General features: G+C 37.9%; 1 protein-coding gene across 21 annotated transcripts in view; it reads right to left on the bottom strand.

Moving 5' to 3' along the window:
- The window catches only part of LOC132385195 (protein Aster-B-like), a 406,923-nt gene that overhangs the window by 87,731 nt on the left and 295,592 nt on the right, over positions 1 to 23,600 (bottom strand). For 16 of the 21 annotated variants that reach the window (XM_059957077.1, XM_059957080.1, XM_059957083.1 and 13 more), the window contains 3 exons: positions 18,153 to 18,173; positions 5,659 to 5,682; positions 2,456 to 2,530 (listed from right to left, as the gene is read on the bottom strand). In XM_059957077.1, coding sequence (XP_059813060.1) covers positions 2,456 to 2,530; positions 5,659 to 5,682; positions 18,153 to 18,173 — 120 coding nt within the window. The remainder of the gene's footprint in view (positions 1 to 2,455; positions 2,531 to 5,658; positions 5,683 to 18,152; positions 18,174 to 23,600) is intronic. The other 5 variants (XM_059957072.1, XM_059957090.1, XM_059957070.1 and 2 more) reach the window with 2 other exon arrangements.

Genomic DNA, 23,600 nt, shown 5'->3' with positions numbered 1-23,600 from the left:
CTGATGAAAGGTCTCAGCTTGAAACAGCAACTGTTTACTCTGCCTGGCCTACTGAGTTCCTCCAGCATTTGTGTCTGTTGCTTGTGTTATTTGGTCTTCTGTAACATTCTCCTTAATAAACAACTGCAGATATTTGCTAGAAGCAGCAATTAGTCTCTTCATTTTCTCTATCAGGCTTTGGTTTCATGTAGTACTGAATATAAGCTAAACCACTTTTTTAGTTCACTACCCTATCTAGACCATTTTGGTCAACTTTTAGATTCAGAATGCTATGTAAAACCAAAAGGTCACTGAGAAGTAATGACATAATTATGTTTTTGTTACCTCCATTATTGTGCAAGATGCACATTTGAAAGGGAGGAAAGACCGTAAGACTATGAAAACTTGAAATCTTGCTCTTTCTATGAACCATGCACAATCTATAATAAGTGTAAATTAGCTTCTTCCACTTCAACATATTCTCCCAATTTCTAATGATTATCATCACTGCTGCTCAGTTCTGGGCCTGTGAAGAAAATTGTTCAAACTCAACAATGCAGAAACTTTGATATTCTGCACAAGATTTGATCTCTACAATCCATTTCTAAGCTAATAATTCTCAATACTATTGCCAAATATTTAATTAACATGGTATCTACTTTTCTCTGATTCATGAATCAAATAGCCTGGCAGAAAAGCAATATATAAGGTAGGTGAGTTGATGAATCAACTCAAAACATTCTAAAACCAATTTCACGATTCCAGTGTAAATATTATGAAAAAGTTTTAATTGCAGAAACTCTCATTTATGTAATATATTGTTAAGGACCAGTCAATGCCTTGTATAAATCAAATGCTTTCTTTTCCACAGGATATAAAACTTCCTGTTATATACCATAAATTTCTTCTGCTGAAAAATAGCGCCTGTCTTATATTTGCTCTCAGCTATTATATTCAATTCACTTTGAAAAAGAATCTAATACTAAAAGTTGAACTGTTGTTCCTACCTGGACAAATTATAATTCAAAATCATGGTTTTCCTTATCTTAAAGGAAATATTTTCCTCCCCTTTTTATTAAATGCTTTGCTTTATTGGACCATCTCAAATACCATTGTAACATGCTGTATGGTTTCACTGCTGTGTAACATGCTGTAAGATTTCACTGATAATGTAATGGTTTCTCTGTAGCAGCAACGTTTGGGTTACGGCTAAAGATAACAGAGTCAGGAATGCTGTTGTTCTTGTGAACTGGAAGAGAGTTTTTTCGTAGTCTTTTGACCAGGGAGAGATGAGGAGAGAAGACACGAATGGACAGAGTTGGTAGGCCACTGGACAGGGTGGACTTGAAGCAAGGGTCCGAAGGGCAGCAACGATCGAAGGAGGTTGATGGTGGACGAATGGACGTATTTGTGAGCTCCAACATTGTGCAACATACTGTTTAATAAGATTGGGCCCTTTTTTTTTTCTTTTTTCATTTCTTTACTAACCATATAGTCAAAGAAAGAATTATAAAGTTTAATCATGTATTGTGTATTGTTTGTTATTCCGGGTACTGATTTGTAACAGGGGACACATCGCGCATCATCCACCCAAGCGAGATTTCTTAAGTTTGGCCAGGCCTGGGGCTATCACCCCCTATATTAAGCTGCTAGCCAAAGTGAGAGTTACAATTGTGGGGGCTCGACTGGGACTGATTCCATTGGATGCTGTATGATTACCCTGAGCAACGAACCAGTGGGGCAGATAATCGTACTCTGGATGAATTGTTAATTCCATTGTTAAGTACTGTTGAAGTTGCGATTGTGGGCGGAGGTTTGAAAAAATGGCTGGCGCAGCTCTCGTAGTAATGCAGACCAGCACTGAGGTAGCAGTAGCTGGGGGTGGAGATTTCAAAGACAGGTTCTCTTTTTTCTGAGGATTGAGGGAAAGAGTGGTCGGATTTGGAATGCCTAATTAGTCCATGTGCCCCGGTGAAGAGTGGGAATTCTGAATTAGTATCCGCCCTTACTTCTCTGGCGAATAAATGGAAAAATCAGATTCAAATTCCCAGCTATGGCTGGCTCCGCCTATTCTCTGGAATAATGTCCACCCCTAAAGGGGAGGAGGAGTATGAGACTTGGGCAGAGCGGACCTCTCAGTTGTTAGATGAGAGGCAGTGCTCTGATGATGAAAAGTGACAGAGATTGGTTGAGAGCTTGGATGGGCCAGCCGCTGACTTGTGAGAGCTGTCAAGTTGAAATCTCCTGTAGCGACAGCTGATAATTATCTGCAAGCACTGGACAATGCTTTTGGTCTGATTGGAAGCCCAATGGAGCTCATGGTGGGATTTCAAAACATGCGTCAGGAGAAGGGGGAGAAGCTTTCTGCTTTTATTTTTCAGCTAGAAAGGCAGCTAAATTGCTTGTGGTGCAGAGGGGTCATTGAGGCGGCTGAGGTGGATCAGTTAAGAATGGACAAGATAGTGAGGGGTATTACCTGACTGTTTGGGGTCTTCGACAGTTTTGTAAGACATGCCCCCCTCCATCTTTTGTCGAGCTGATCAGAGAGGTACTGAAAGAGGAGAACATGGCGGAGTCACAGGAGGACTCTGTCAGCAGGGTACAGTCCTTGGTATTAGCCCCCTGCAGTGAAGTGACCACAGAGAGCCAACCCCAGGGAGTGGTGAGATTGTAGCAGAGTTTGGCCGGGCTGGGGGCTTATCACCCCCTATATTAAGCCGCTAGCCGAAGCGAGAGTTACACCATAATATCTGCTCTTTCATTTTGGAAAAAACAGCAACACTGAACAATCAATGTGTATCCATATAATAGTTAATATTTTAAGAGGAATCTATTGGGTAATGCAGCATAAGTTCCAATGCTAGGATGTTCCACTACTAGGGTGTTTACCATTGCTGGTGACTCATACCATTTTTGGCTCTAAACCAAGGGACCAAAGATGGAAATACTTAATCTTCTCTGGCACTTTGTATACAAGATTAATAAACAGTTTATTGCAATTCCATATGGATGACTAACATATTCAAATTTGAGGTACAGCTTGATCAGCAAGAGATAGCAATTTCTGAGCAACATATTAAAATTTCCTTTAAGCTGCCGTTGCACTTGAAATTGTTAATTCTGTTTGAAGCTTTGTTAGTGCATGTGGCTGTTAGTGATTTATTGAATACCCTGAGTATCCTCACTGCAGGAATGAATTTGACCACTTAGTCACATAACTGGAATAAGTGATACATCTTTATTGGTTAATATCAAAAAACTTTCTAACTATTTATAGCAACTTCTTGTGCTCAACAAAATCCTATAGTGCACATAATGACTGACCTTCTCATACAATTAGATATCAACATTGTGGAACTTTCAGCATTGTCCTTTGCCTAAAACCGTTTTATGTTAAAATATACACAAATTGTTAAACTGCACCTAAATCTATTTACCCAATGCAGTTTCTTTAAAACTGACCGCACCCATAAATTACAATGTGAAAGTTTTCATCGATTGGGTCCATTCAAAAGTGTGTCTCAGATTCTACTCAGAGGCTACATTGTACATGTACCATTGATCAAATTAAATCCAATGTTAATTACTTGTCCTACAAAGGAAGCCTGACCCAAGCTGTTCTTACCTCTCCTGCACATTTACTTCAAAATGAATTATTTAACTCACCTTTTGTATATTAACACTGAAGACCAACAGTCAACAAATATGTCTTGCTGTGTTCAAGTGATTGCTTAACTAAGGGTTAATTGAAAGTCTCTTGCTTTGTGATTTACTGTCTCCCACTGAAAGGAAATGTATTTCCTTTGTCTACTATAGGAACCCATCCAAAACTGCCTATTCTGATTCAAGGAAGGTTTCATACTTGGTCTTGTACTAATAAGTACATGTGAAATCTGCACTCAAAGCAAGTCTGGCAAAATCTTCAATTTATTCTGCGTGCATTTTAGCAACTCCAGCCCAGAAGTAGGCCCACATTTGTATACCCTTTACTATTTTCTCTTGTCTCCTTCAAGACCCATGGCCAAGGCAGATAATTGTATATCACAGCAAGAAATATGAAATGGAAAAATGAATGGAATTTTAGTCTGAAATTTAAGCCAAATTAGACCTAATAATTGAGAAATAAATCATGATAAAGTCAATAAAACACACAAAAGTAACAATTTCATTTCTTTACTTTCTGCTTTTATCCTTGTGTAACTTCAACTTAAAAAAAAAGATTTCTTCAGAATTTTCTAACATCAGATCTGTAAGAGGGGCAGGGACAAAGGATTTAAAAAAAACTGGTGAATCTAAACAAAGTGTCTCCATACCCAAGCAAGTGTATTCTGACTTTGGAATAGTTGAAGCATTGTTCTACTGGATTTATTCCAGAATGAGGAGCTTGTCATGTGGGGAAATATTGGGTAAGATCTGTCACTTCAGTAAGACATGGAAGATTTATAAAGGGATAGATTGGCGGGAAAATCTACAATTGAAACACTGTCATGGGATAAGTTGATCTTTTCAGAAGAAGATGGTTGTAAATCTTCGGAATTCTCCACTCCAGAGGGCTGTGGATACTCAGGATATTCAAGACTGAATAATAAATTTTCAGATATTCTGAGAATCAAAAATAGACTAGGCACAGGATCAGCCATGATCTTTTTGAACATTAATATGGGTTTAAAAAGCTGTGGGATTCACCTCCTATTTCTTATGCTGAAGAAAGGAAGGGAGGTCAAATAGTACATGAAATCTTGAAGAACCAGCTGATAGTCAAAGATGAAAAGATAAGAGAACCTGAATCACCTGTGGATATGGACCAAGACTATTGGTTTCAGCTAATGTGTGAGAGAGATTGGGTAAATCATCATCAGCAGCAAAAGTATCACTGTGAACAAATGCCTTTACATAATAATTTTACATACAGTTTTGAAGCAATTTGTTTGAATCATCTGTAGTCTATACAGTGAGTACCAAAACCAAGTAAAATTTAAAAGTTCCTCACAAGAAACAAAGACAATTCTCAAATATATTTCATTAGTATTGCATTATACAAGTAATGGACAAATGTGCATACATTCTGTATCTAAGCTATGTTTGAATTATTGAATACATATGAGATTCGCACATAGGTGTACACCCGTCACAAACTTAAAATCATTAAAATATACAGTAAATAAAAATGCACAATCTCTTATTAGTAGGATATAGTGACCAAGAACTCTATTAATGAAATAAGAAATAGAGCTCTGTAATAAGAAATAATGTTTACCTTCTTATCTGTATGAGGAATGAAACTGATTTTAATGAAAATAAAATTGTAATATTCCACATAACAATGACATTTCAGATCTATTTTCAGCTATGGTCAAACCTTTCATTCTGTCACAAACTTAACATATGGTGAAATATAAATAGCAGGTGCTGATTAATTTGAAGCAATATCAAGAAGTACATCTCTTATCAAAGATCAGTTAAGTTTTGCGTGAAGTTATCTGTATCAAAACTAACTCTTCTTTCCTAAAGCATAAGATACTACCAAAACATTCAGAAGAAATATTATTTTAATAAAATCACAAAAAAGTCACAAGATCTTTGCTACCGAATTCTTAAAGAAATTGCAACATTCAGATTTACAATGTTACTCACGTGAAAATGATCTGAAAATAAATAAAAAATAAAAATGGTGCTTACTCTCATGATGTGCTGACGTTCATGCTAACGGAAACATGGAAAGTTATAGAGAAAAAAGGATATATAAGATTGGGTTTTACGATACAGACAATGGCTCAAGGTATAAAAATAACTACAAAAAATGAAACTGCATAACAAAAGCCAATCAGAGATTAAAACACAAGGAATGTGTTACACTAGCAGTAACATAAGTTGCTACTAGAGGGGGTGTACAGATGTAAAGATGTAAAGATCTTCTTCTTCAACACTGAGAAATAATGCATTTTCAACAAAATTCCGACCACAGGGATATTAGAAAATCTATGTACTGAAAGCATAAATCTGGTCTTTTTAAACGTTTCAATTCTTTAAAATCAGAGCACACATCAAAGCATAATCTTCAACAGATTAGCTTCAGAAGCTGACATAATTGGTAACCATTTCCTTTCTGAAGCATAAATTATGAGATAAAGCATCCTCTAATGAAGTATCAAGGAAGTTGATGGATGGGAGCTATTAATAGATTATAAAGTCAATGATCCATACTATAAATGGGTTGATATAGTTAGTTGTTCGGAATCACTTACTAAGAACAAATGAGAACCATAAAGAGTTTGGATACCACCAATAGAAGGGAATTAATAAGTTAGGGGCTGTGATTGGACGAGCAAAGTCAATGCTGGAGTTGCATGTAGACTGATAAAGAAATGGACAAGAACTATCAAAGAATTGGAAAAGTTAATTGATAGGATGCAATGCTAGACTGTGAAAATGAAAGGTTTTGATCCATTAATGCACTAGGAAAGTTAATAAACAGGAAGAATGAGAAATCTGCTTGGATACGAATACACAGCTATCACAGCTCATGTGTAATTACTCAGCTGGTATAAAGTTAGTCATGGAATTAATCAACTAATGAATCCATCCATTAATACATGCCATTTTACAAAGGTGTGAAAAATGAAAATAAACAAAAAGTCTAATTTATTTACCATTTCTATTATAATATCAAGACAGTATAAATATTAAACTTAAGCTATTCAGATTTTGAATCAGCAGGTACTTATTTACATATGATAATGCACTTCCAGAGCTCATTTTCTAAAACACTTCAGATGCTGATATTTTCAAGACCAAGATTCATAGCTTTTGATTAGGTAAAACCACCAAGGAATATGGATCATAGATTTGACTACTTTGGAAGGTTATGTTCAGATCCATGTTGAAAATCACCAGATTGTAACCCAAATTCCTGTTAGCTAAAGGAATTTATCCTATCTGAGAATCCAATGTGACCATAGTCCTTCTTTATCTTTTTCATTATTTCTGATCGTCTACATTTGCACCTTTACTGTTGAGATCTTCTGCTCCACCATACTGGACACTGGCCCACCCTGTTCCCCAATTATCTGCCTGACCCCAGAGCCCCATCACCAATCAGGTCTGATTGCTTACATATGTTCCATTGCAACAACTATCTGATCTACTCCCAGCACCTTAATTATCTTACTCTCACCTCAGTTCTTTAACTGTCTCTATCATTAATTATCGAATACCTCCAACCCCAATCACCTCTCTAACCTACCTGCTCTGCTTCAACTTGCACAATTCTTGTGTAGATCTCGGGTGAAGATGTCTTGCTGGTCCTGAGCATTAAAGTGTGAAAGCTCCTTCAGCAAACCAACCAGGGAGTTGCCGCAATCAAAGACTAAGGGACTCTTGAGAGACATAATAACCTAGTCCTGCTCCATTTGCAACAGGTTCAAAGGCAGAATCTCCAACATGTAAACTTTGGTGCCATCTTAGAGACTATGGCAATGGCATCTGAACAGCCATACAAAAAGACCCAATTCTTTCATTTCCATGCATATTGCCTTGCAGTATTACATCTATTGAGGAGAATAAGGAAAAAATTACTGACTGACAAAAGAAGCAGAAAACTCCAACTTATAGCCTTTCTATCTCACTCCAGGATTCATCCAGAGCAGTATTAGGACAATGAAAAATCAGGCAGCCAATTACCTGATACTTTGATAAGCAAAATGATCTTTATTACTAAGGACTGTGGCACTATTATTATTTGCTAGCTTGTCCATGTTGAAGTGTATCAAAAGGCCACATTACTAAATACATCTAAACGAGAATAACAGTGCCAACAATTATTAAGCATAACAATTCACTGGGTCAAGGGTTTAATTCTGAAATGCTGTCCCCAAGGGCCCATGATGCAGCTGCAACTTCTGAATTTTTCAGGCTTAAAGTCACTACATACTTCACAATGCTACTGAAAGAAAATGTTTTTGTACAATGAGATTATCCTCATTAAGCACATTAATTTGTAACTGGTTGAGCAAATTGTAAACTACTAGGAAGATGTTAACAGTGCACTACCAGAAGGTTGAATTACATTCTCATCTGATTCCTAATTGTACGGAAAGGGATAGATCACACATTGATTTAACAAGCTGCACTAAAATTAAAGCAATGTTATTGTTTAAACTATACTAATCAGCATCACCACTCTTCAGTGCATCACTAATCAACTCATCTGAGTTCGCTGCACAAACTCATTTATAAAGTATTAAAATTTAAATTAAGCCTGCAATATGAAATACAAGAACTCATCTTTCTTCTGTACACTTCTGTAATTATAAGCCATGATAGATAAGGATATACTGTATATAGATAGAGGGGAGAAGTATAGGTATGGTAGAATATACCATGGCTTAAGCCATGACAAATGCTGTCACAGAGAAGACATGAGAATTGGGTTGAGGGAGTTAATAAATCAGCCATGAATGAATGGTGGAGAAGACTCAATGGGCCGAATGCAGAATTCTGCTTCCATTTCTTATGGTCTTACAGACGTGGCTCTGAACAGGATATTTATTTCTCAAAAGTACCCATTTAACTGCACTTAACTAGCTTGTCACTACAAATGATCGCTGGGTGAACAATGAACATGAACATGAAATTATGGATTGAATCTCCTGATCCTCTGACCTGCAGTTACTGCCATAACTGACAGCATTTACTTTCCTTTGAACATGGAAGGTGGATAGATTGGTGGAGTTACTTGCTACTCATTGTGCTGGTGGCCTTTCAATTTTTACTCACCAGATCTTCGCAACTGCATCCAGCCTCTGCTTTGGGGTAGGGGAGAAGGATAGGGAAAATCTCCTCATGTGTAATGCAATCTCAACCAAACTTTTTGACAGGCATAACCAGTGTGAGAGGGACCTTGGAAAGGACTGGTGTCTTTGGGTCAATCTGGGAATCAGCTGAAGGATGTATAATATGGGTAATTAGCAGAATGGTTGTTGGGAGTTAGTGGAATGGTTGGAGCAGGTATTGGAGGTGCGTGGGATTGGTGATTTTGTGATTGTAAATTATACATCAAGGTCTGATACATTAACTTACATTATAGTAAACCTAATGACGATAGCTGGGCAGATGATGGAGGCTTGGAGTTAAGACATCTTTAGGTGTACAAGATCCTGGGAAAAGTGGCAAGTGAGTGAGTGAGCCAGTGAAGGAGTGGAGATTTGAGGCTTTGACTCAAGAGATTCTGGCAGTTTTGGCAGTTGGACTGTGCAATCAAGTCATTCAAGATTTGAATAGCTCAGCAGAAAGCCGTTGATTAGACGATCAAGATTTGAATAGCTCAGACTCAGCAGAAAGCAGCTGATTGGGCAATTAAGGTCAGGTGACCAAGCAGTTTGAAAAGCTCAAACAAATAGATAGAGGGGTAGCTCAAGCAGAGTGGCCTGTGAAGGAGTGGAGATTTGAGGCTTTGACTCGAGAGGCAGCGGACGAACATCATTCCAAGTGAGGTAAGGCCGGGTAAGTTCCTTTCAAAGGAGAAAGTTTCAAAAGTTGAGGCAAGTATTGGGTAGGTCATGGCAGCTGAGATCGGCCCTGTGGTTTGTTCATCCTGCAGCATGTGGGAAATCAGGGATACTTTCAGTGTCCCTGACGACTACGTGTGCAGGAAGTGTGTCCAACTGCAGCTTCTGGCAGACCGCATTGAGCGTCTGGAGCTGCAATTGGATTCATACTGGAGCATCCGTGATGCTGAGAAAGTTGTGAATAGCATGTTCAGTGAGTTGGCCACACCGTAGGTAAAGGCTACACAGGCAGAAAGGGAAGGGGTGGCCACTAGACAGCGTAGCAGTAGGCAGGTAGTGCAGGAGTCTCCTGAGGTCATCTCCCTCCTAAACAGATATACTGTTTTGGATACTGTTGGGGGAGATGTCTCTTCAGGGGAAGGCAGCAGCAGCTGAGTTCACTGCACCATGGGTGGCTCTGTGGCACAGGAGGGAAGGAAAAGGAGTGGGAGAGCTATAGTGATAGGGGATTCGATTGTAAGGGGAATATAGGCGTTTCTGCGGCCGCAATCAAGACTCCAGGGTGGTATGTTGCTTCCTTGGTGCAAGGGTCAAGGATGTCTCTGAGCAGCTGCAGGGCATTCTGGAATGGGAGGGTGAACAGCCAGTGGTCGTGGTGCACATAGGTACCAACGATATAGGTTAAAAATGGGATGAGGTCCTACAAGGTGAATTTAGGGAGTTAGGAGATAAACTAAAAAGTAGGACCACAAAGGTAATAATCTCTGGATTACTACCAGTGCCACATCCTAGTCAGAGTGGAAATAGGAGGATATTTCAGATGAACACGTGGCTTGAAAAATGGTGCAAGGGGGAGGGATTCAAATTTCTGGGGGACTGGTATAAACAGGACGGTCTGCACCTGGGCTGGACTGGAACCAATGTCCTAGGGGGAGCGTTTACTCCTGCTGTTCAGGAGGCTTTAAACTAATGTGGCAGGGGGATGGGAACAAGTGCAGAGAGACAGAGGGGTGTAAAATGAGGGTAGAAGCAAAAAGTAGTAAGGTGAAAAGTAAAAATGGCAGGCAGGCAAATCCAGGGCAAAAAGCAAAAAGAGCCACTTTTCAACATAATTGTATAAGGGCTAAGAGTATTGTAAAAACAAGCCTGAAGGCTTTTTGTGTCAATGCGAGGAGCATTCGTAATAAGGTGGATGAATTGAATGTGCAGATAGTTATTAATGAATATGATACAGTTGGGATCACAGAAACATGACTCCAGGGTGACCAAGGATGGGAGCTCAACATCCAGGGATATTCAATATTCAGGAGGGATAGACAGGAAAGAAAAGGAGGTGGGGTAGCATAGCTGATTAGAGAGGAGATTAACGCAATAGAAAGGAAGGACATTAGCCTGGAGGATGTGGAATCGATATGGGTAGAGCTGCATAACACTAAGGGATAGAAAACGCTGGTGGGAGTTGTACAGACCACCTAACAGTAGTAGTGAGGTTGGGGGTGGCATTAAACAGGAAATTAGAAATGCGTGCAATAAAGGAACAGTAGTTACAATGGGTGACTTCAATCTACATATAGATTGGGTGAACCAAATTGTTAAGGGTGCTGAGGAAGAGGATTTCTTGGAATGTATGCGGGATGGTTCTCTGAACCAACATGTTGAGGAACCAACTAGAGAGCCGGCCATTCTAGATTGAGTATTGAGCAATGAGGAAGGGTTAGTTAGCAATCTTGTCGTGCGAGGCCCCTTGGGTAAGAGTGACCATAATATGGTGGAATTCTTCTTTAAGATGGAAAGTGACATAGTTAATTCAGAAACAAAGGTTCTGAACTTAAAGAAGAGTAACTTTGAAGGTATGAGACGTGAATTAGCTAAGATAGACTGGCAAATGATACTTAAAGGGTTGACGGTGGATATGCAATGGCAAGCATTTAAAGATCGCATGGATGAACTACAACAATTGTTCATCCCAGTTTGGCAAAAGAATAAACCAGGGAAGGTAGTGCACCCGTGGCTGACAAGGGAAATTAGGGATAGTATCTAGTCCAAAGAAGAAACATATAAATTAGCAAAAAAAAAAAAAAATGGCACACCTGAGGACTGGGAGAAATTCAGAGACCAGCAGAGGAGGACAAAGGGCTTAATTAGGAAAGGGAAAAAAGATTATGAGAGAACGCTGGCAGGGAACATAAAAACTGACTGTAAAAGCTTTTATAGATACGTGAAAAGAAAAAGATTGGTCAAGACAAATGTAGGTCTCTTAGTCAGAAACGGGTGAATTGATCATAGGGAACAAAGACATGGCAGACCAATTGAATAACTACTTTGGTTCTGTCTTCACTAAGGAGGACATAAATAATCTTCCAGAAATAGTAAGGGACTGAAGGTCCAGTGAGATGGAGGAACTGAGGGAAATACATGTTAGTAGGGAAGTGGTGTTAGGTAAATTGAAGGGATTAAAGGCAGATAAATCCCCAGGGCCAGATGGTCTGCATCCCAGAGTGCTTAAGGAAGTAGCCCAAGAAATAGTGGATGCATTAGTGATAATTTTTCAAAACTCTTTAGATTCTGGATTAGTTCCTGAGGATTTGAGGGTGGCTAATGTAACCCCACTTTTTAAAAAAGGAGGGAGAGAGAAACCGGGGAATTATAGACTGGTTAGTCTGACATTGGTGGTGGGGAAAATGCTAGAGTCGGTTATCAAAGATGTGATAACAGCACATTTGGAAAGAGATGAAATCATCGGACAAAGTCAGCATGGATTTGTGAAAGGAAAATCATGTCTGACGAATCTTATAGAATTTTTTGAAGAAGTAACTAGTGGAGTGGATATGGGAGAGCCAGTGGATGTGGTATATTTAGATTTTCAAAAGGCTTTGCTTTTGACAAGGTCCCACACAGGAGATTAGTGTGCAAACTTCAAGCACACGGTATTGGGGGTATGGTATTGATGTGGATAGAGAATTGGTTGGCAGACAGGAAGCAAAGAGTGGGAGTAAACGGGACCTTTTCAGAATGGCAGTCAGTGACTAGTGGGGTACCGCAAGGCTCAGTGCTGGGACACCAGTTGTTTACAATATATATTAATGATTTAGATGAGGGAATTAAATGCAGCATCTCCAAGTTTGCAGATGACACAAAGCTGGGCGGCGGTGTTAGTTGTGAGGAGGATGCTAAGAGGATGCAAGGTGACTTGGATAGGTTAGGTGAGTGGGCAAATTCATGGCAGATGCAATTTAATGTGGATAAATGTGAGGTTATCCACTTCGGTTGCAAGAACAGGAAAACAGATTATTATCTGAATGGTGGCTGATTAGGAAAAGGGGAGATGCAACGAGATTTGGGTGTCATTGTACACCAGTCATTGAAGGTGGGCATGCAGGTACAGCAAGCGGTGAAAAAGGCAAATGGTATGTTGGCATTCATAGCAAAAGGATTTGAGTACAGGAGCAGGAAGGTTCTACTGCAGATGTACAAGGCCTTGGTGAGACCGCACCTAGAATATTGTGTGCAGTTTTGGTCCCCTAATCTGAGGAAAGACATTCTTGCCATAGAGGGAGTACAGAGAAGGTTCACCAGATTGATTCCTGGGATGGCAGGACTTACATATGAAGAAAGACTGGATCGACTAGGCTTATACTCACTGGAATTTAGAAGATCTTATTTAGGGATCTTATTGAAATGTATAAAATTCTAAAGGGATTGGACAGGCTAGATGCAGGAAGATTGTTTCCGATGTTGGGGAAGTCCTGAACGAGGGGTCACAGTTTAAAGATAAAGGGGCAGCTTTTTAGGACCGAGATGAGGAAAAACTTCTTCACACAGAGAGTGGTGAATCTGTGGAATTCTCTGCCACAGTAAACAGTTGAGGCCGGTTCATTGGCTATATTTAAGAGGAAGTTAGATATGGCCCTTGTGGCTAAAGGGATCAGGGGGTATGGAGAGAAAGCAGGTACAGGGTTCTGAGTTGGATGATCTGCCATGATCATACTGAATGGCGGTGCAGGCTCAAAGGGCCGAATGGCCTACTCCTGCACCTATTTTCTATGTTTCTATGAGAATGAACAGGGATATGCTAGTGAGCTGTGAAGGGGAATAGAGAAGCAGCTGCAAGATTTTGTTTTGCAAGAGTCTAGTTACTTATTCAGCAATGGGGGGCCACAGAGACTTGATTTCAGTTTGATTAACAATTTTAGCTACATGCAGCTAATGAGCCAATACTTTGAATGAAGTGATGGCACACTAAGTATCAATGATTTCCATCTCCACCACGAACACAGCCTTTAGCAAACCTTATTTTTCACACAAAGTGAAAGCATAGTGCAACCAAGCCCACCTTATCAATGATGAACAATGCTGAAGATATCAAATATTCTTTCAGTGCCCAAAAGTTTGTGTTTTTCTTCTGTGTAGAAGTGCTGCTGTGTTAGCCCTGAATTTTTGACTGCAGGATTAATTGTGTCGTAATATCTTCTATGGCTTTTAAATCCATAGGTCTATGAGTGATGTACACTAAAGTACACAAGATGAAAACTGAACCTACTGGAAATACTCAGCAGGATAGGTAGCATCAGAGATCTAACTAAAGATCATCAACATGCTCTCTCTGTACAAACAGTCTCTGACCTTTTGAGTATTTCCAACATTTTCTGTTTTGATTGCCCACAGTGTAGTTTTATGAATATAAAGCCACATTAATGGCATACTCTATACAAAAATACCAGCTTTTTACTTCCATAAAGGATTAAATAAATTAATGTTAACCAACAGGAGTTGCTACTGAAAACTTCATGGTAACAAACTGTATTCAAGTCTCATTAAAAAGGATTTGATTGCACTCAAGAAGTCAGAGAATGATTAAAATGATTTTGAGTTTAACACTGCAACAGCATTCAATGCATTAGGGTCCAAATGCCAGGTTATGAAACAATTTGTTGTGTACACAAAATGTGCCATGGTAAAATTTGCAGTGAGGAAATTTTTGTTATCACAGTCCTTGGTAATAAAAAAAATTTCAGGTGATAGGTATTGTTTTGTTCAGGTTAAAAAAACAAGCTTTGGATGGTGGAAGAGTTACAAAAGCGTGGCAGGCTGTGGTAAGATAGCATCACCCAAGGCTTTCATATTACAGCACTTAGATCTTGCCCTACTTTGCAATAGGTTCAGTGAGATGAAGGGAGGCAATTCCACATAATGTGCCACATCGAGGAAGATTTGACTCATTAACTTGATCTAATCTCACCCATTGTGAAGCAGAGGCCCACACAAAATAATGGAAGAACTCAGCAAGTCAGGCAGCATCTATGGAGGGGAATAAACAGTCAACATTTCAAAGTTCAAAGAAAATTGAATTGCTGAGTTCCTCCAGCATTTTGTGTGTGTTGCTCAAGATTTCTAGCATCTGCAGAATCTCCTGCATTTATAAAATCATAGAATCATACCATTCTAAAATTTAGCTGGTAATCTTGGCAAATGTGGGGGTAGGTAAGATTCCAAGTTTTCACTTTTTTTTAAATCACAGAATGACATGTCTTAAGGGGAAGCAATCATGAACAAGTGGAGCCATGTAATCAGTCCTCATCTCCACAACCTGCGATTCTCAGTCTTGGGTATTTTGCAAGTTACTATTTCACCTATTTGAAATATTGCTTTGTTAGCTATTAACTGAAGAGCTTTATCCTGCAGGGCTTCTGTCCAAGGGTCCAATGTGTCCAGCTTCCTTCATTGCCTTTCCATTATTTCTGATCATTTGGACTCACCCAACCACTGCCAACATCTTCAGCTCCACTATGCCAAACTCCAATGTCTGCTTGATTTCAACCCTTCCCACCACTCTAAGCCCCCATCTCCAATCACATCTGACTGCCTCAATGTGCACCAACCATGTGGTTTACCACCAGCACCTCAATTATCTGGCTCCCACCTCAATTCTTTGACTGTTCTCTATCACTGATTGATTATCCAGCCACCCCATCCCATCATAATTATATGTCTGACCTACTTGACTCTTCCCTAATCTGTCTGCTTCTCTGCGCAGATCTCAGAGGAAGTGCCTATTTTACTATAAATAACATACATGCTGGAGGAACTCAATGGATCAGGCAGAATCTATGGAGAGAAATGGACAGTTAAGAGACCCTTCACCTGGGCTGAAACACAGAAAAAAGATAGCCAGTATAAAAGGGTGAAGGGACGGTATGGAGCAAGAGCTAGCCAGTGACAGATGGATCCAGGTGAGGAGTGACAGACAGATGGAGCAGGGGTAAGTGGAAAAAGTGATAGAGGTGAGAGATGGTAAGTGACGGCAACAAAGGGCTAAAGATGATCACCTTGGAATCCTGTCTCACCTCTCCCTTTCTCCTCTTTACATTCGCTATCTTGTCTCTCCACTCTCAGTCATATTGCAGCATTGCAACCTGAAACATCCGCCATCCCACAGATACTGCTTTGACCTGCTGGGTTCCTTCAGCAGACTGATTGTTACGACAGACTCAAAGGCAGAATCTCCAACATGAGTACTTTGGCGCCACCTAAAGACTATAGCTATTGCATATGTATCTCCAACAAAAAGCAGGCTTGCAGCTTTACATCTTCTTAAGGCAATTCACCTCAAGCACTACTCTGCAGATTGTGACAACACACTGCTCATCTCCTGGGTCAAGCACCAAATACCCAACAGCTGTGTCTTTGCCTTCTATTGAAATTAAGGCGGCACTACTATCATAATGTTTTGGGAAGGTGGAAAAGCCAGAAGGAACCAAACAATATTCCATCAACATGACTCCATGCACAAGCAACAGCAGTGGGAGCTTTTTAATGAAATGTATGTAATTATTATATGATTGGCTTTATATATAAATGATAAATATCTGCTAAATATTATCAATTTTACATGCACCAACTCATCTAGTTCGGAGCCATTAAGAGAGCAGAAATAAGGAATCCTTCGACAAAAAGCAGTAGCCATGTATCTTCATAAATAAAAACCCAATAGTTCTTCCAGTTACATCAGTCTCAAATACTAATAGATTCTAAAGAAATTTTAGTCTCCAAGAGCAAAGCAACCATATCATAGCTTGATTTCAGCTATCAGATTTGATATGACCAGCTTCTATTTCACTCTCTGTTTCTATCAAACACAAGGTGCTCAATAAACATATTTCTTCCAATTATTATTATAAACAATTCCAAATATCTGCACTCTAATGAAGAATTTTCTTACAATTTTGGACATTTACCCATTAACAATTGTTAGGATATAATCTTGCATCCTCTTTGTCTGCCATCTTAACTGCTACTAGACATTCATATCAAATTATAGCACTTCGGCAACAGATATGTTCTCATGAACTGGGTGTAGACATACAAAACATGATCCTGGTTAAGAAACTAGCCTTGCAACCTGAATATTCTCTCCAATTTCTAATTAGCATTTTAATTACTATAAAATTGTAAATATTTAAGATAAATGTTCATATAGTGAAGTAAATATTCATTGCAATTTAACATCCACATCATTTATGTAACATGCACTAAAACAGAAAGGAGGCAGAACTAAACCCAGTTCTACAGTATTGAAGTAATGTAACATTATAATGAAAAATATAGTGAACCATAAAAATTGGCAAATGTAACATTGGATTGCTCAAAGCATTAATAAAATTAATTTCAGCATTCACCATTCTACTAACATGCGCAAGCAAAAACCCAGTTAGCATTTTTTGCATTGTGATGTCATCATTTCAGCATCCACCATTGACATTCCTGATTGTAATTCAGTTCTTGAAATTGTTGTAAAAATAGTCTTTATTGAAAAGAAGCTGTATATTGTGGTAAATATTAATTATTAAATTTTATTTCAGACTTTGGATTATTCAGAAATATAAACAAGGGCCACAACTTGAAGTGACAAGAACATTTGATACTGGTCCACAGAGGGGACAAAAATATTCCATAACAATGTAATACCTTAAAAAATAATACTTTCACTAGAACCAATCACGTTCTAGTGATTGGTTCAAAACAATCCCTGCAATGAAGTCTTAGTGGAGTATAGCTACATAGATGTATGAATGGCTGTTCATATTTTACTAGTGGCGGTGTCCATGCTATTTGTGAGTTTGAGTTAAGCCAAGAAAATGGATGAAATCAGGATTTGATTGAGAGACATATTATTGCACCATCATATCAGTTGAAGTATTTAAGGTTATTGATATATTTTTATGCTTTATCCATACTATCCTAGGATCAATCATGTTCAAGACATTCCCCTATAGTGCCTTACTATTATACCTGGTGCTGCTGAGGGAATATGTTAAAAAAAAATCCTCTCAATTTCAACAAATGTATTTGATTTTCCTTGTCATAACAAGATGTCTTTACAACACAAAGGAACTAACAGGAATCTGCCAGACTCAAAAATTGAAACAAAAGACTAAGACTTAACATTTCTGGGAAAAAGAATCAATTGGTCTTTTATTGACCTGTCTCTACAATATATTCTATCTAAATTATTCATTAGCAATTATACTAATGCCTGGTAATTTGTGGGCATGTGTGATGAAGAGAAATTTAGAATTGAATGAAATCACTTACAGGAGTCAAATGGAAATATCTGTATCCAACAGATGATTTAACACAAGAAAACAGATATTAAACAGGAAGACTTACGTTGTACCAGCTCTGGCTTTTCTGTAAGAGAAAAAAAAGCAAAAAAGTAAATATCAAAAGTGAAGAAAAAAACAGGAGGCAGGAAATGATAAAAAAAACATTCAAATTGTACAAGTAAATAATCTTACGAAACAATTTTAACCCAACTTGTCCATCAGAAACCAACAAAAAAATTTATACTTAGCCCTTTCTTACTTACATTCAAATCCATGAAGAGTAATATTGATTGACTTATTAAATAGATACTCTACCAAACACCAGTGATAACCTGTTCAGTAAAATTATTAATTTGGAGTGAAAAACAGAAGGGGCCTTTTTAACCCTGTAATACATTGGAAAACATTGCTCCACCCATTACAATCAAAACTCTCAATGATACTGTAACTGTACCGAATGCTACGATCATCCATTGGTTAATATCGCCAGTGATAAATCTACAGAATGTCTTTCAATCTAAAGGTTCTAAGATCATGTTGGTTGTAGTGGGTAAATGGTTAAATTCCAATGATGTCCTTTTCCTACCAGGATTGCTGACACACTTTATCACAAGATGATATCTGCTTAAAGAAAGCAGGTGTGTGCTGACCAAGCTTTTATTCATGGACATCCAAATTTACATTCTGACACAAAAGGGCTGAAGGAGACAAATGGCCACGTCAGTAACGCTTCTGCTGTGATCATGGTTTAGGCTGACAATAATTGCACAGTGGTGCACTTCAATGGCAAGAGCTTAGCATTAACAATATAGAATGCTGAGCTCAAATGATGTCAATGTGGCCTTTTTCCATTTTAGCTCTGGAAGTGGAAAAAATAGACAGCTGATGATGGAGCAAATGGTTTCTCATAATGTGTAAAGAAAAACAGATGGAAAAATTATCCATTTTACTCAAGACACACACACAAAGCAATTAATTATAAATATTTGTGAGACAGGCACACTTAGCCCTTATATTTTAAATTTAAGTTATTTCAACTGCTGTTTTGCATTACACTTAAGATATTTTTTAAAAACAATGTATATATATCCACAAGGTTGAAATGGCAGAAACTACACTAACATAACAAAATTGAGGCTCTCTTTCAAGGACTCAAACTCATGTTCTCAGTAATATTATTTTTAAAATTTTGCTCAGTTTGTTTTTTTTTGCACATTGGTTGCTTGTCAGTCTTTATCTCTAGTTTTATGAAAATGCTATTGTATTTTTTCTTTAATTACATGCAAGAAAATGAATGTCAAGGTAGAATTTGGTAACATATACATGCTTTGATAATAATTTTTATTTGACTTTAACTACTATTAAGTATATTGAAAAGTATTGGCTTAAAGAGAAAACACGGTGAAAGTAGAGTCATGACTTACAAAATTATACCCAATAATGTTGAAATTACAGAGTTGGGTTACAGTTAACACATACTTCAAATTGCCAGCAATATTTATTGGGAGAGAAGTTACCCAGAGTAAATCTGCTGAAACACCAATCCAATTAAGTATTAGTGAGTGTTAATCTGTGCACAAGTTGCACTTGTTCAACATTACAACCACGCATCAAATCAGAATTTCAGAATCAGGTGTTTTATCACCGGCATGTGACGTGAAGATTGTTAACTTAGTAGCAGTGGTTCAATACAATACATAATATAGAAGAAAAAAAATAATAATAAACAAATAAGTAAATCAATTATAGTATACATATATTGAATAGATTAAAAATTGTGCAAAAAAACAGAAATAACATATTAAAAAAGTGAGGTAGTGTCTAAGGGTTCAATGTCCATTTAAGAATCTGATGGCAGAGGGGAAGAAGCTGTTCCCGAATCACTGAATGTGTGCCTTCAGGCTTCTGTACCTCCTACCTGATGGTAACAGTGAGGAAAAAGGCATGCCCTGGGTGCTGGAGGTCCTTAATAATGGACGCTGCCTTTATGAGGCACCGCTCCCTGGGTACTTTGTAGGTTAGTACCCAAGATGGAGCTGACTAAATTTACAACCTTCTGCAGCTTCTTTCAGTCCTGTGCAGTAGCCCTTCCATACCAGACAGTGATGCAGCCTGTCAGAATGCTCTTCATGGTACATTTATAGAAATTTTTGAGTGTATTTGCTGACATACCAAATCTCTTCAAGCTTCTAATGAAGTATAGGTACTGTCTTGCATCCTTTATAACTGCATCGATATGTTGGGACCAGGTTAGATCCTCAGAGATCTGGACACCCAGGAACTTGAAACTGCTCACTCTCTCCACTTCTGATCCCTCTATGAAGATTGGTATATGTTCCTTTGTCTTACCCTTCTGGAAGTCCACAATCAGCTCTGTGTCTTACTGATGTTGAGTGCCAGGTTGTTGCTGTGACACTACTCCACTAGTTGGCATATCATGCTCCTGTACACCCTCTCACCACCACCTGAGATTCTACCAACAATGGTTGTATCATCGGCAACTTTTTAGATTTGCCTAACCACACAGTCATAGGTATATAGAGAGTAGAACAATGGGCTAAGCACACACTCCTGAGGTGCACCAATCTGAGACTATTTATGGGTACTGTCATGAAAGATAAACTAGCCAATCAAAATTTGTTTTGATATGTCATATAAATGTAGAGAAGTTAAAAAAGTCACTGGTTTTCTTGTGCAAGAGGTCAAACCCACCAAACACTGAGCTGCAACAAAGAAGGACAAAAGGTTAGTGTGAGAATTTAGCTCTATTGCCAAGAGAGCTAACCTCAGATTGTCATGCTAAAATAAAATAGAAAAAATATGTTGCTAGATGTGAGGAAATGAATAATAAATAAAAAGAAGTAGGAAGACAAAGAGATTCTCTGAAATTAAATCATCAAGGAACACAAGGCAAATTTGAAAATTACTTCACAGACACATTTTTAAGAAAAAGGACATTTGAATGGAAATAGGGACATGAAGAGATATATTAGACAACACTACAGGGAACAACAACTGGATGGCAAAAATAGTACATAATTATTTTTTTAAGTATTTGCCAAGAAATAAAACAGTTATATATTACACTGGATAATGAGATGAGTACACTTAAACCAGATAAAATGCATATTTAAAATAAATTCATAAAACTCAGAGGACATAACACCATCCATGTATTTTAAAGATTCAAGAGAAGAAATGATAGAGGGATCACCAAGCATTCTTAAAAATTCATTGGAAAAAAAGTGCGAGAGGATTGATGAATAGAAAACATAGCACATATATTTAAGAAGGGGAATTGAACATGCCCAGAGAGTTATGGACCTGTGAGCTCAACATCATAAATGGGAAAAATAATGGAATCCCTACTCATCAAGAGAAAAGGAAAACTTTTAAAAACTAAATGTATTATGATGAATACTCAAAATGAATTTCAGAGGAGAAGACATTGTTTGATGCATTTTTGAAGAGGTAACAGATAGAGTCGGCCATGGTAATGCACCATACATAATTATCTAGACTTTTAAAATTGGGAAAAGCAGCAAAATCAATTGCTACCTGGCTTCAAGACAGCAACTAGAGAATAAAAGGGTAGGTAATCACGTGGAAAAGATGAGAGGAGATTTGATAGAGGTATACAAACTTATGAGGGGTATAGATAGAGTAAATTCAAGCAGGCTTTTTCCACTGAGATTGGATGGGACTACAACCAGTGATCAAAGGTTAAGGGGAACATGAGGGGAAACTTCTTCACTCAGAGGGTTGTGAGAATATGGAATTAGCCACCAGCACATGTGGTTGATGCAAGCTCGATTTCAATGTTTAAGAGAAGTTTGGATAGGTATATGGATAGTAGGCATATGGAGGGCTACGGTCCCACTGAAGGTCACTGGGAGTAGGCAGTTTAAATGGTTTACGCACATTTTTATTCTATTACTTAATATGTTAATTTCTTTAATGAAATACAAAAAAATTCTCTAACATTTAATTTTTTGGAAAATGAATATTTGAAAATACTATAAAAATAAGCTCTTTTCTACTGACACACTAATGCAGAAGACAAAAAATAAACACATTTCTATAAAAAAATGAGGATGCCTAAGATTTTTGAACACTATTGTATATGCACAAGAAAAAACACATTGCATAGCATTTCTTTTACTTAAATTGCAAAGAAATTAAGAAACACATCTTTTAATAAAAGACATAGCATTCAAATGAGTTTAAAAATGCAAACACAAGGAAATCTGCAGATGCTGGAAATTCAAGCAACACGCACAAAATGCTGGTGGAACACAGCAGGCCGGGCAGCATCTATAGGAAGAAGTACAGTCGACGTTTCTGTACGTCAACTGTACTTCTTCCTATAGATGCTGCCTGGTCTGCTGCATTCCACCAGCATTTTGTGTGTATTGCATTGAAATGAGTGCTAGTTCTAAAGGGATAAATTGTTTCGATAGTGAAAACTGAAAATTAATTTTATAAGTAATTTATTCTATGATTTTACAATAAAAAATTGAAAAACAACTTGGGTCATAGTGAAAATATATTTTGCTTTAGTTTCTTATATGTAATTTACTGCTTGGGAAATTGCTATGATTCATGGTCTTTGCAATGAAGTGAATGATCTCTTTTAGATCTTACCATTTATTGTTTTACAAAATTTCATTAAAAAGCTCTCTGCAGGACCAGATTTTATTCACGTAATGCACAAGAGATGACAGGCCAAAAAGATTAATATCAAATTAGCCTAAAAGTGAATATTTGGGAGGAAAAGCATTATTTGGTTAGAGTTCAGACACATCACACTAATCAAGTCCCACTGAAGGGTTTTGGTCCGAAATATCGACTATACTCTTTTCCTAGATGCCGCCTGGCCTACTAAGTTCTTCCAGCATTGTGATATTGTGTGTGTGTGTTGCTCACATTGATTATTCCTTTCTGTTTTTAAATATTGCAATTTCACCAATTTGGAAGTAAATGCACTATAAATCCAAATTAAAGGTTAGTTTTAAGTACAGAACAATTTTGCTAAACCTTAAAGCAGGGGTCCCCAACCTGGGGTCCATGGACCCCTTGGTTAATGGTATTGGTTCATAGCATAAAAAAGGTTGGTAACCCCTGGATTAGAGGAAAGGACAGGAAATTATGATTCAGATGAAAATTGGTAAATTGGCTTATTAATGTCCCATGTACTGAGGTACAGTGAAAAACTTATTTTCCATACCATCCATACAGATTAATTTATTACAGCAGTGCATTGAGGGAGTACAAAGTAAAACAGTAACACAGTCCAGAATAAAGTGTTTGAGTACAGAAAAAGGGTGGTACAAAAAGTCAGTAAGGTGTAATGTCAGACAAGGTAGATTGTGAGGTCAAGTGTCCAATAGAGTGCACTCCTTTATTGATTTCTTAAAATTAAAAGATGTAATGTTCAGTTATTCCTGACTATAATCTTTCTCTAATGGAACAAGCTATTCCTCAGTTTAATTCAGATCAAGTATCCAGGTTC

This window comes from Hypanus sabinus, chromosome X2 (assembly GCF_030144855.1).
Source record: "Hypanus sabinus isolate sHypSab1 chromosome X2, sHypSab1.hap1, whole genome shotgun sequence".
Classification (NCBI taxonomy): domain Eukaryota; kingdom Metazoa; phylum Chordata; class Chondrichthyes; order Myliobatiformes; family Dasyatidae; genus Hypanus; species Hypanus sabinus.
Note: the sequence above shows the minus strand (reverse complement) of the source record. Positions and strands in the feature narration are given on the sequence as shown.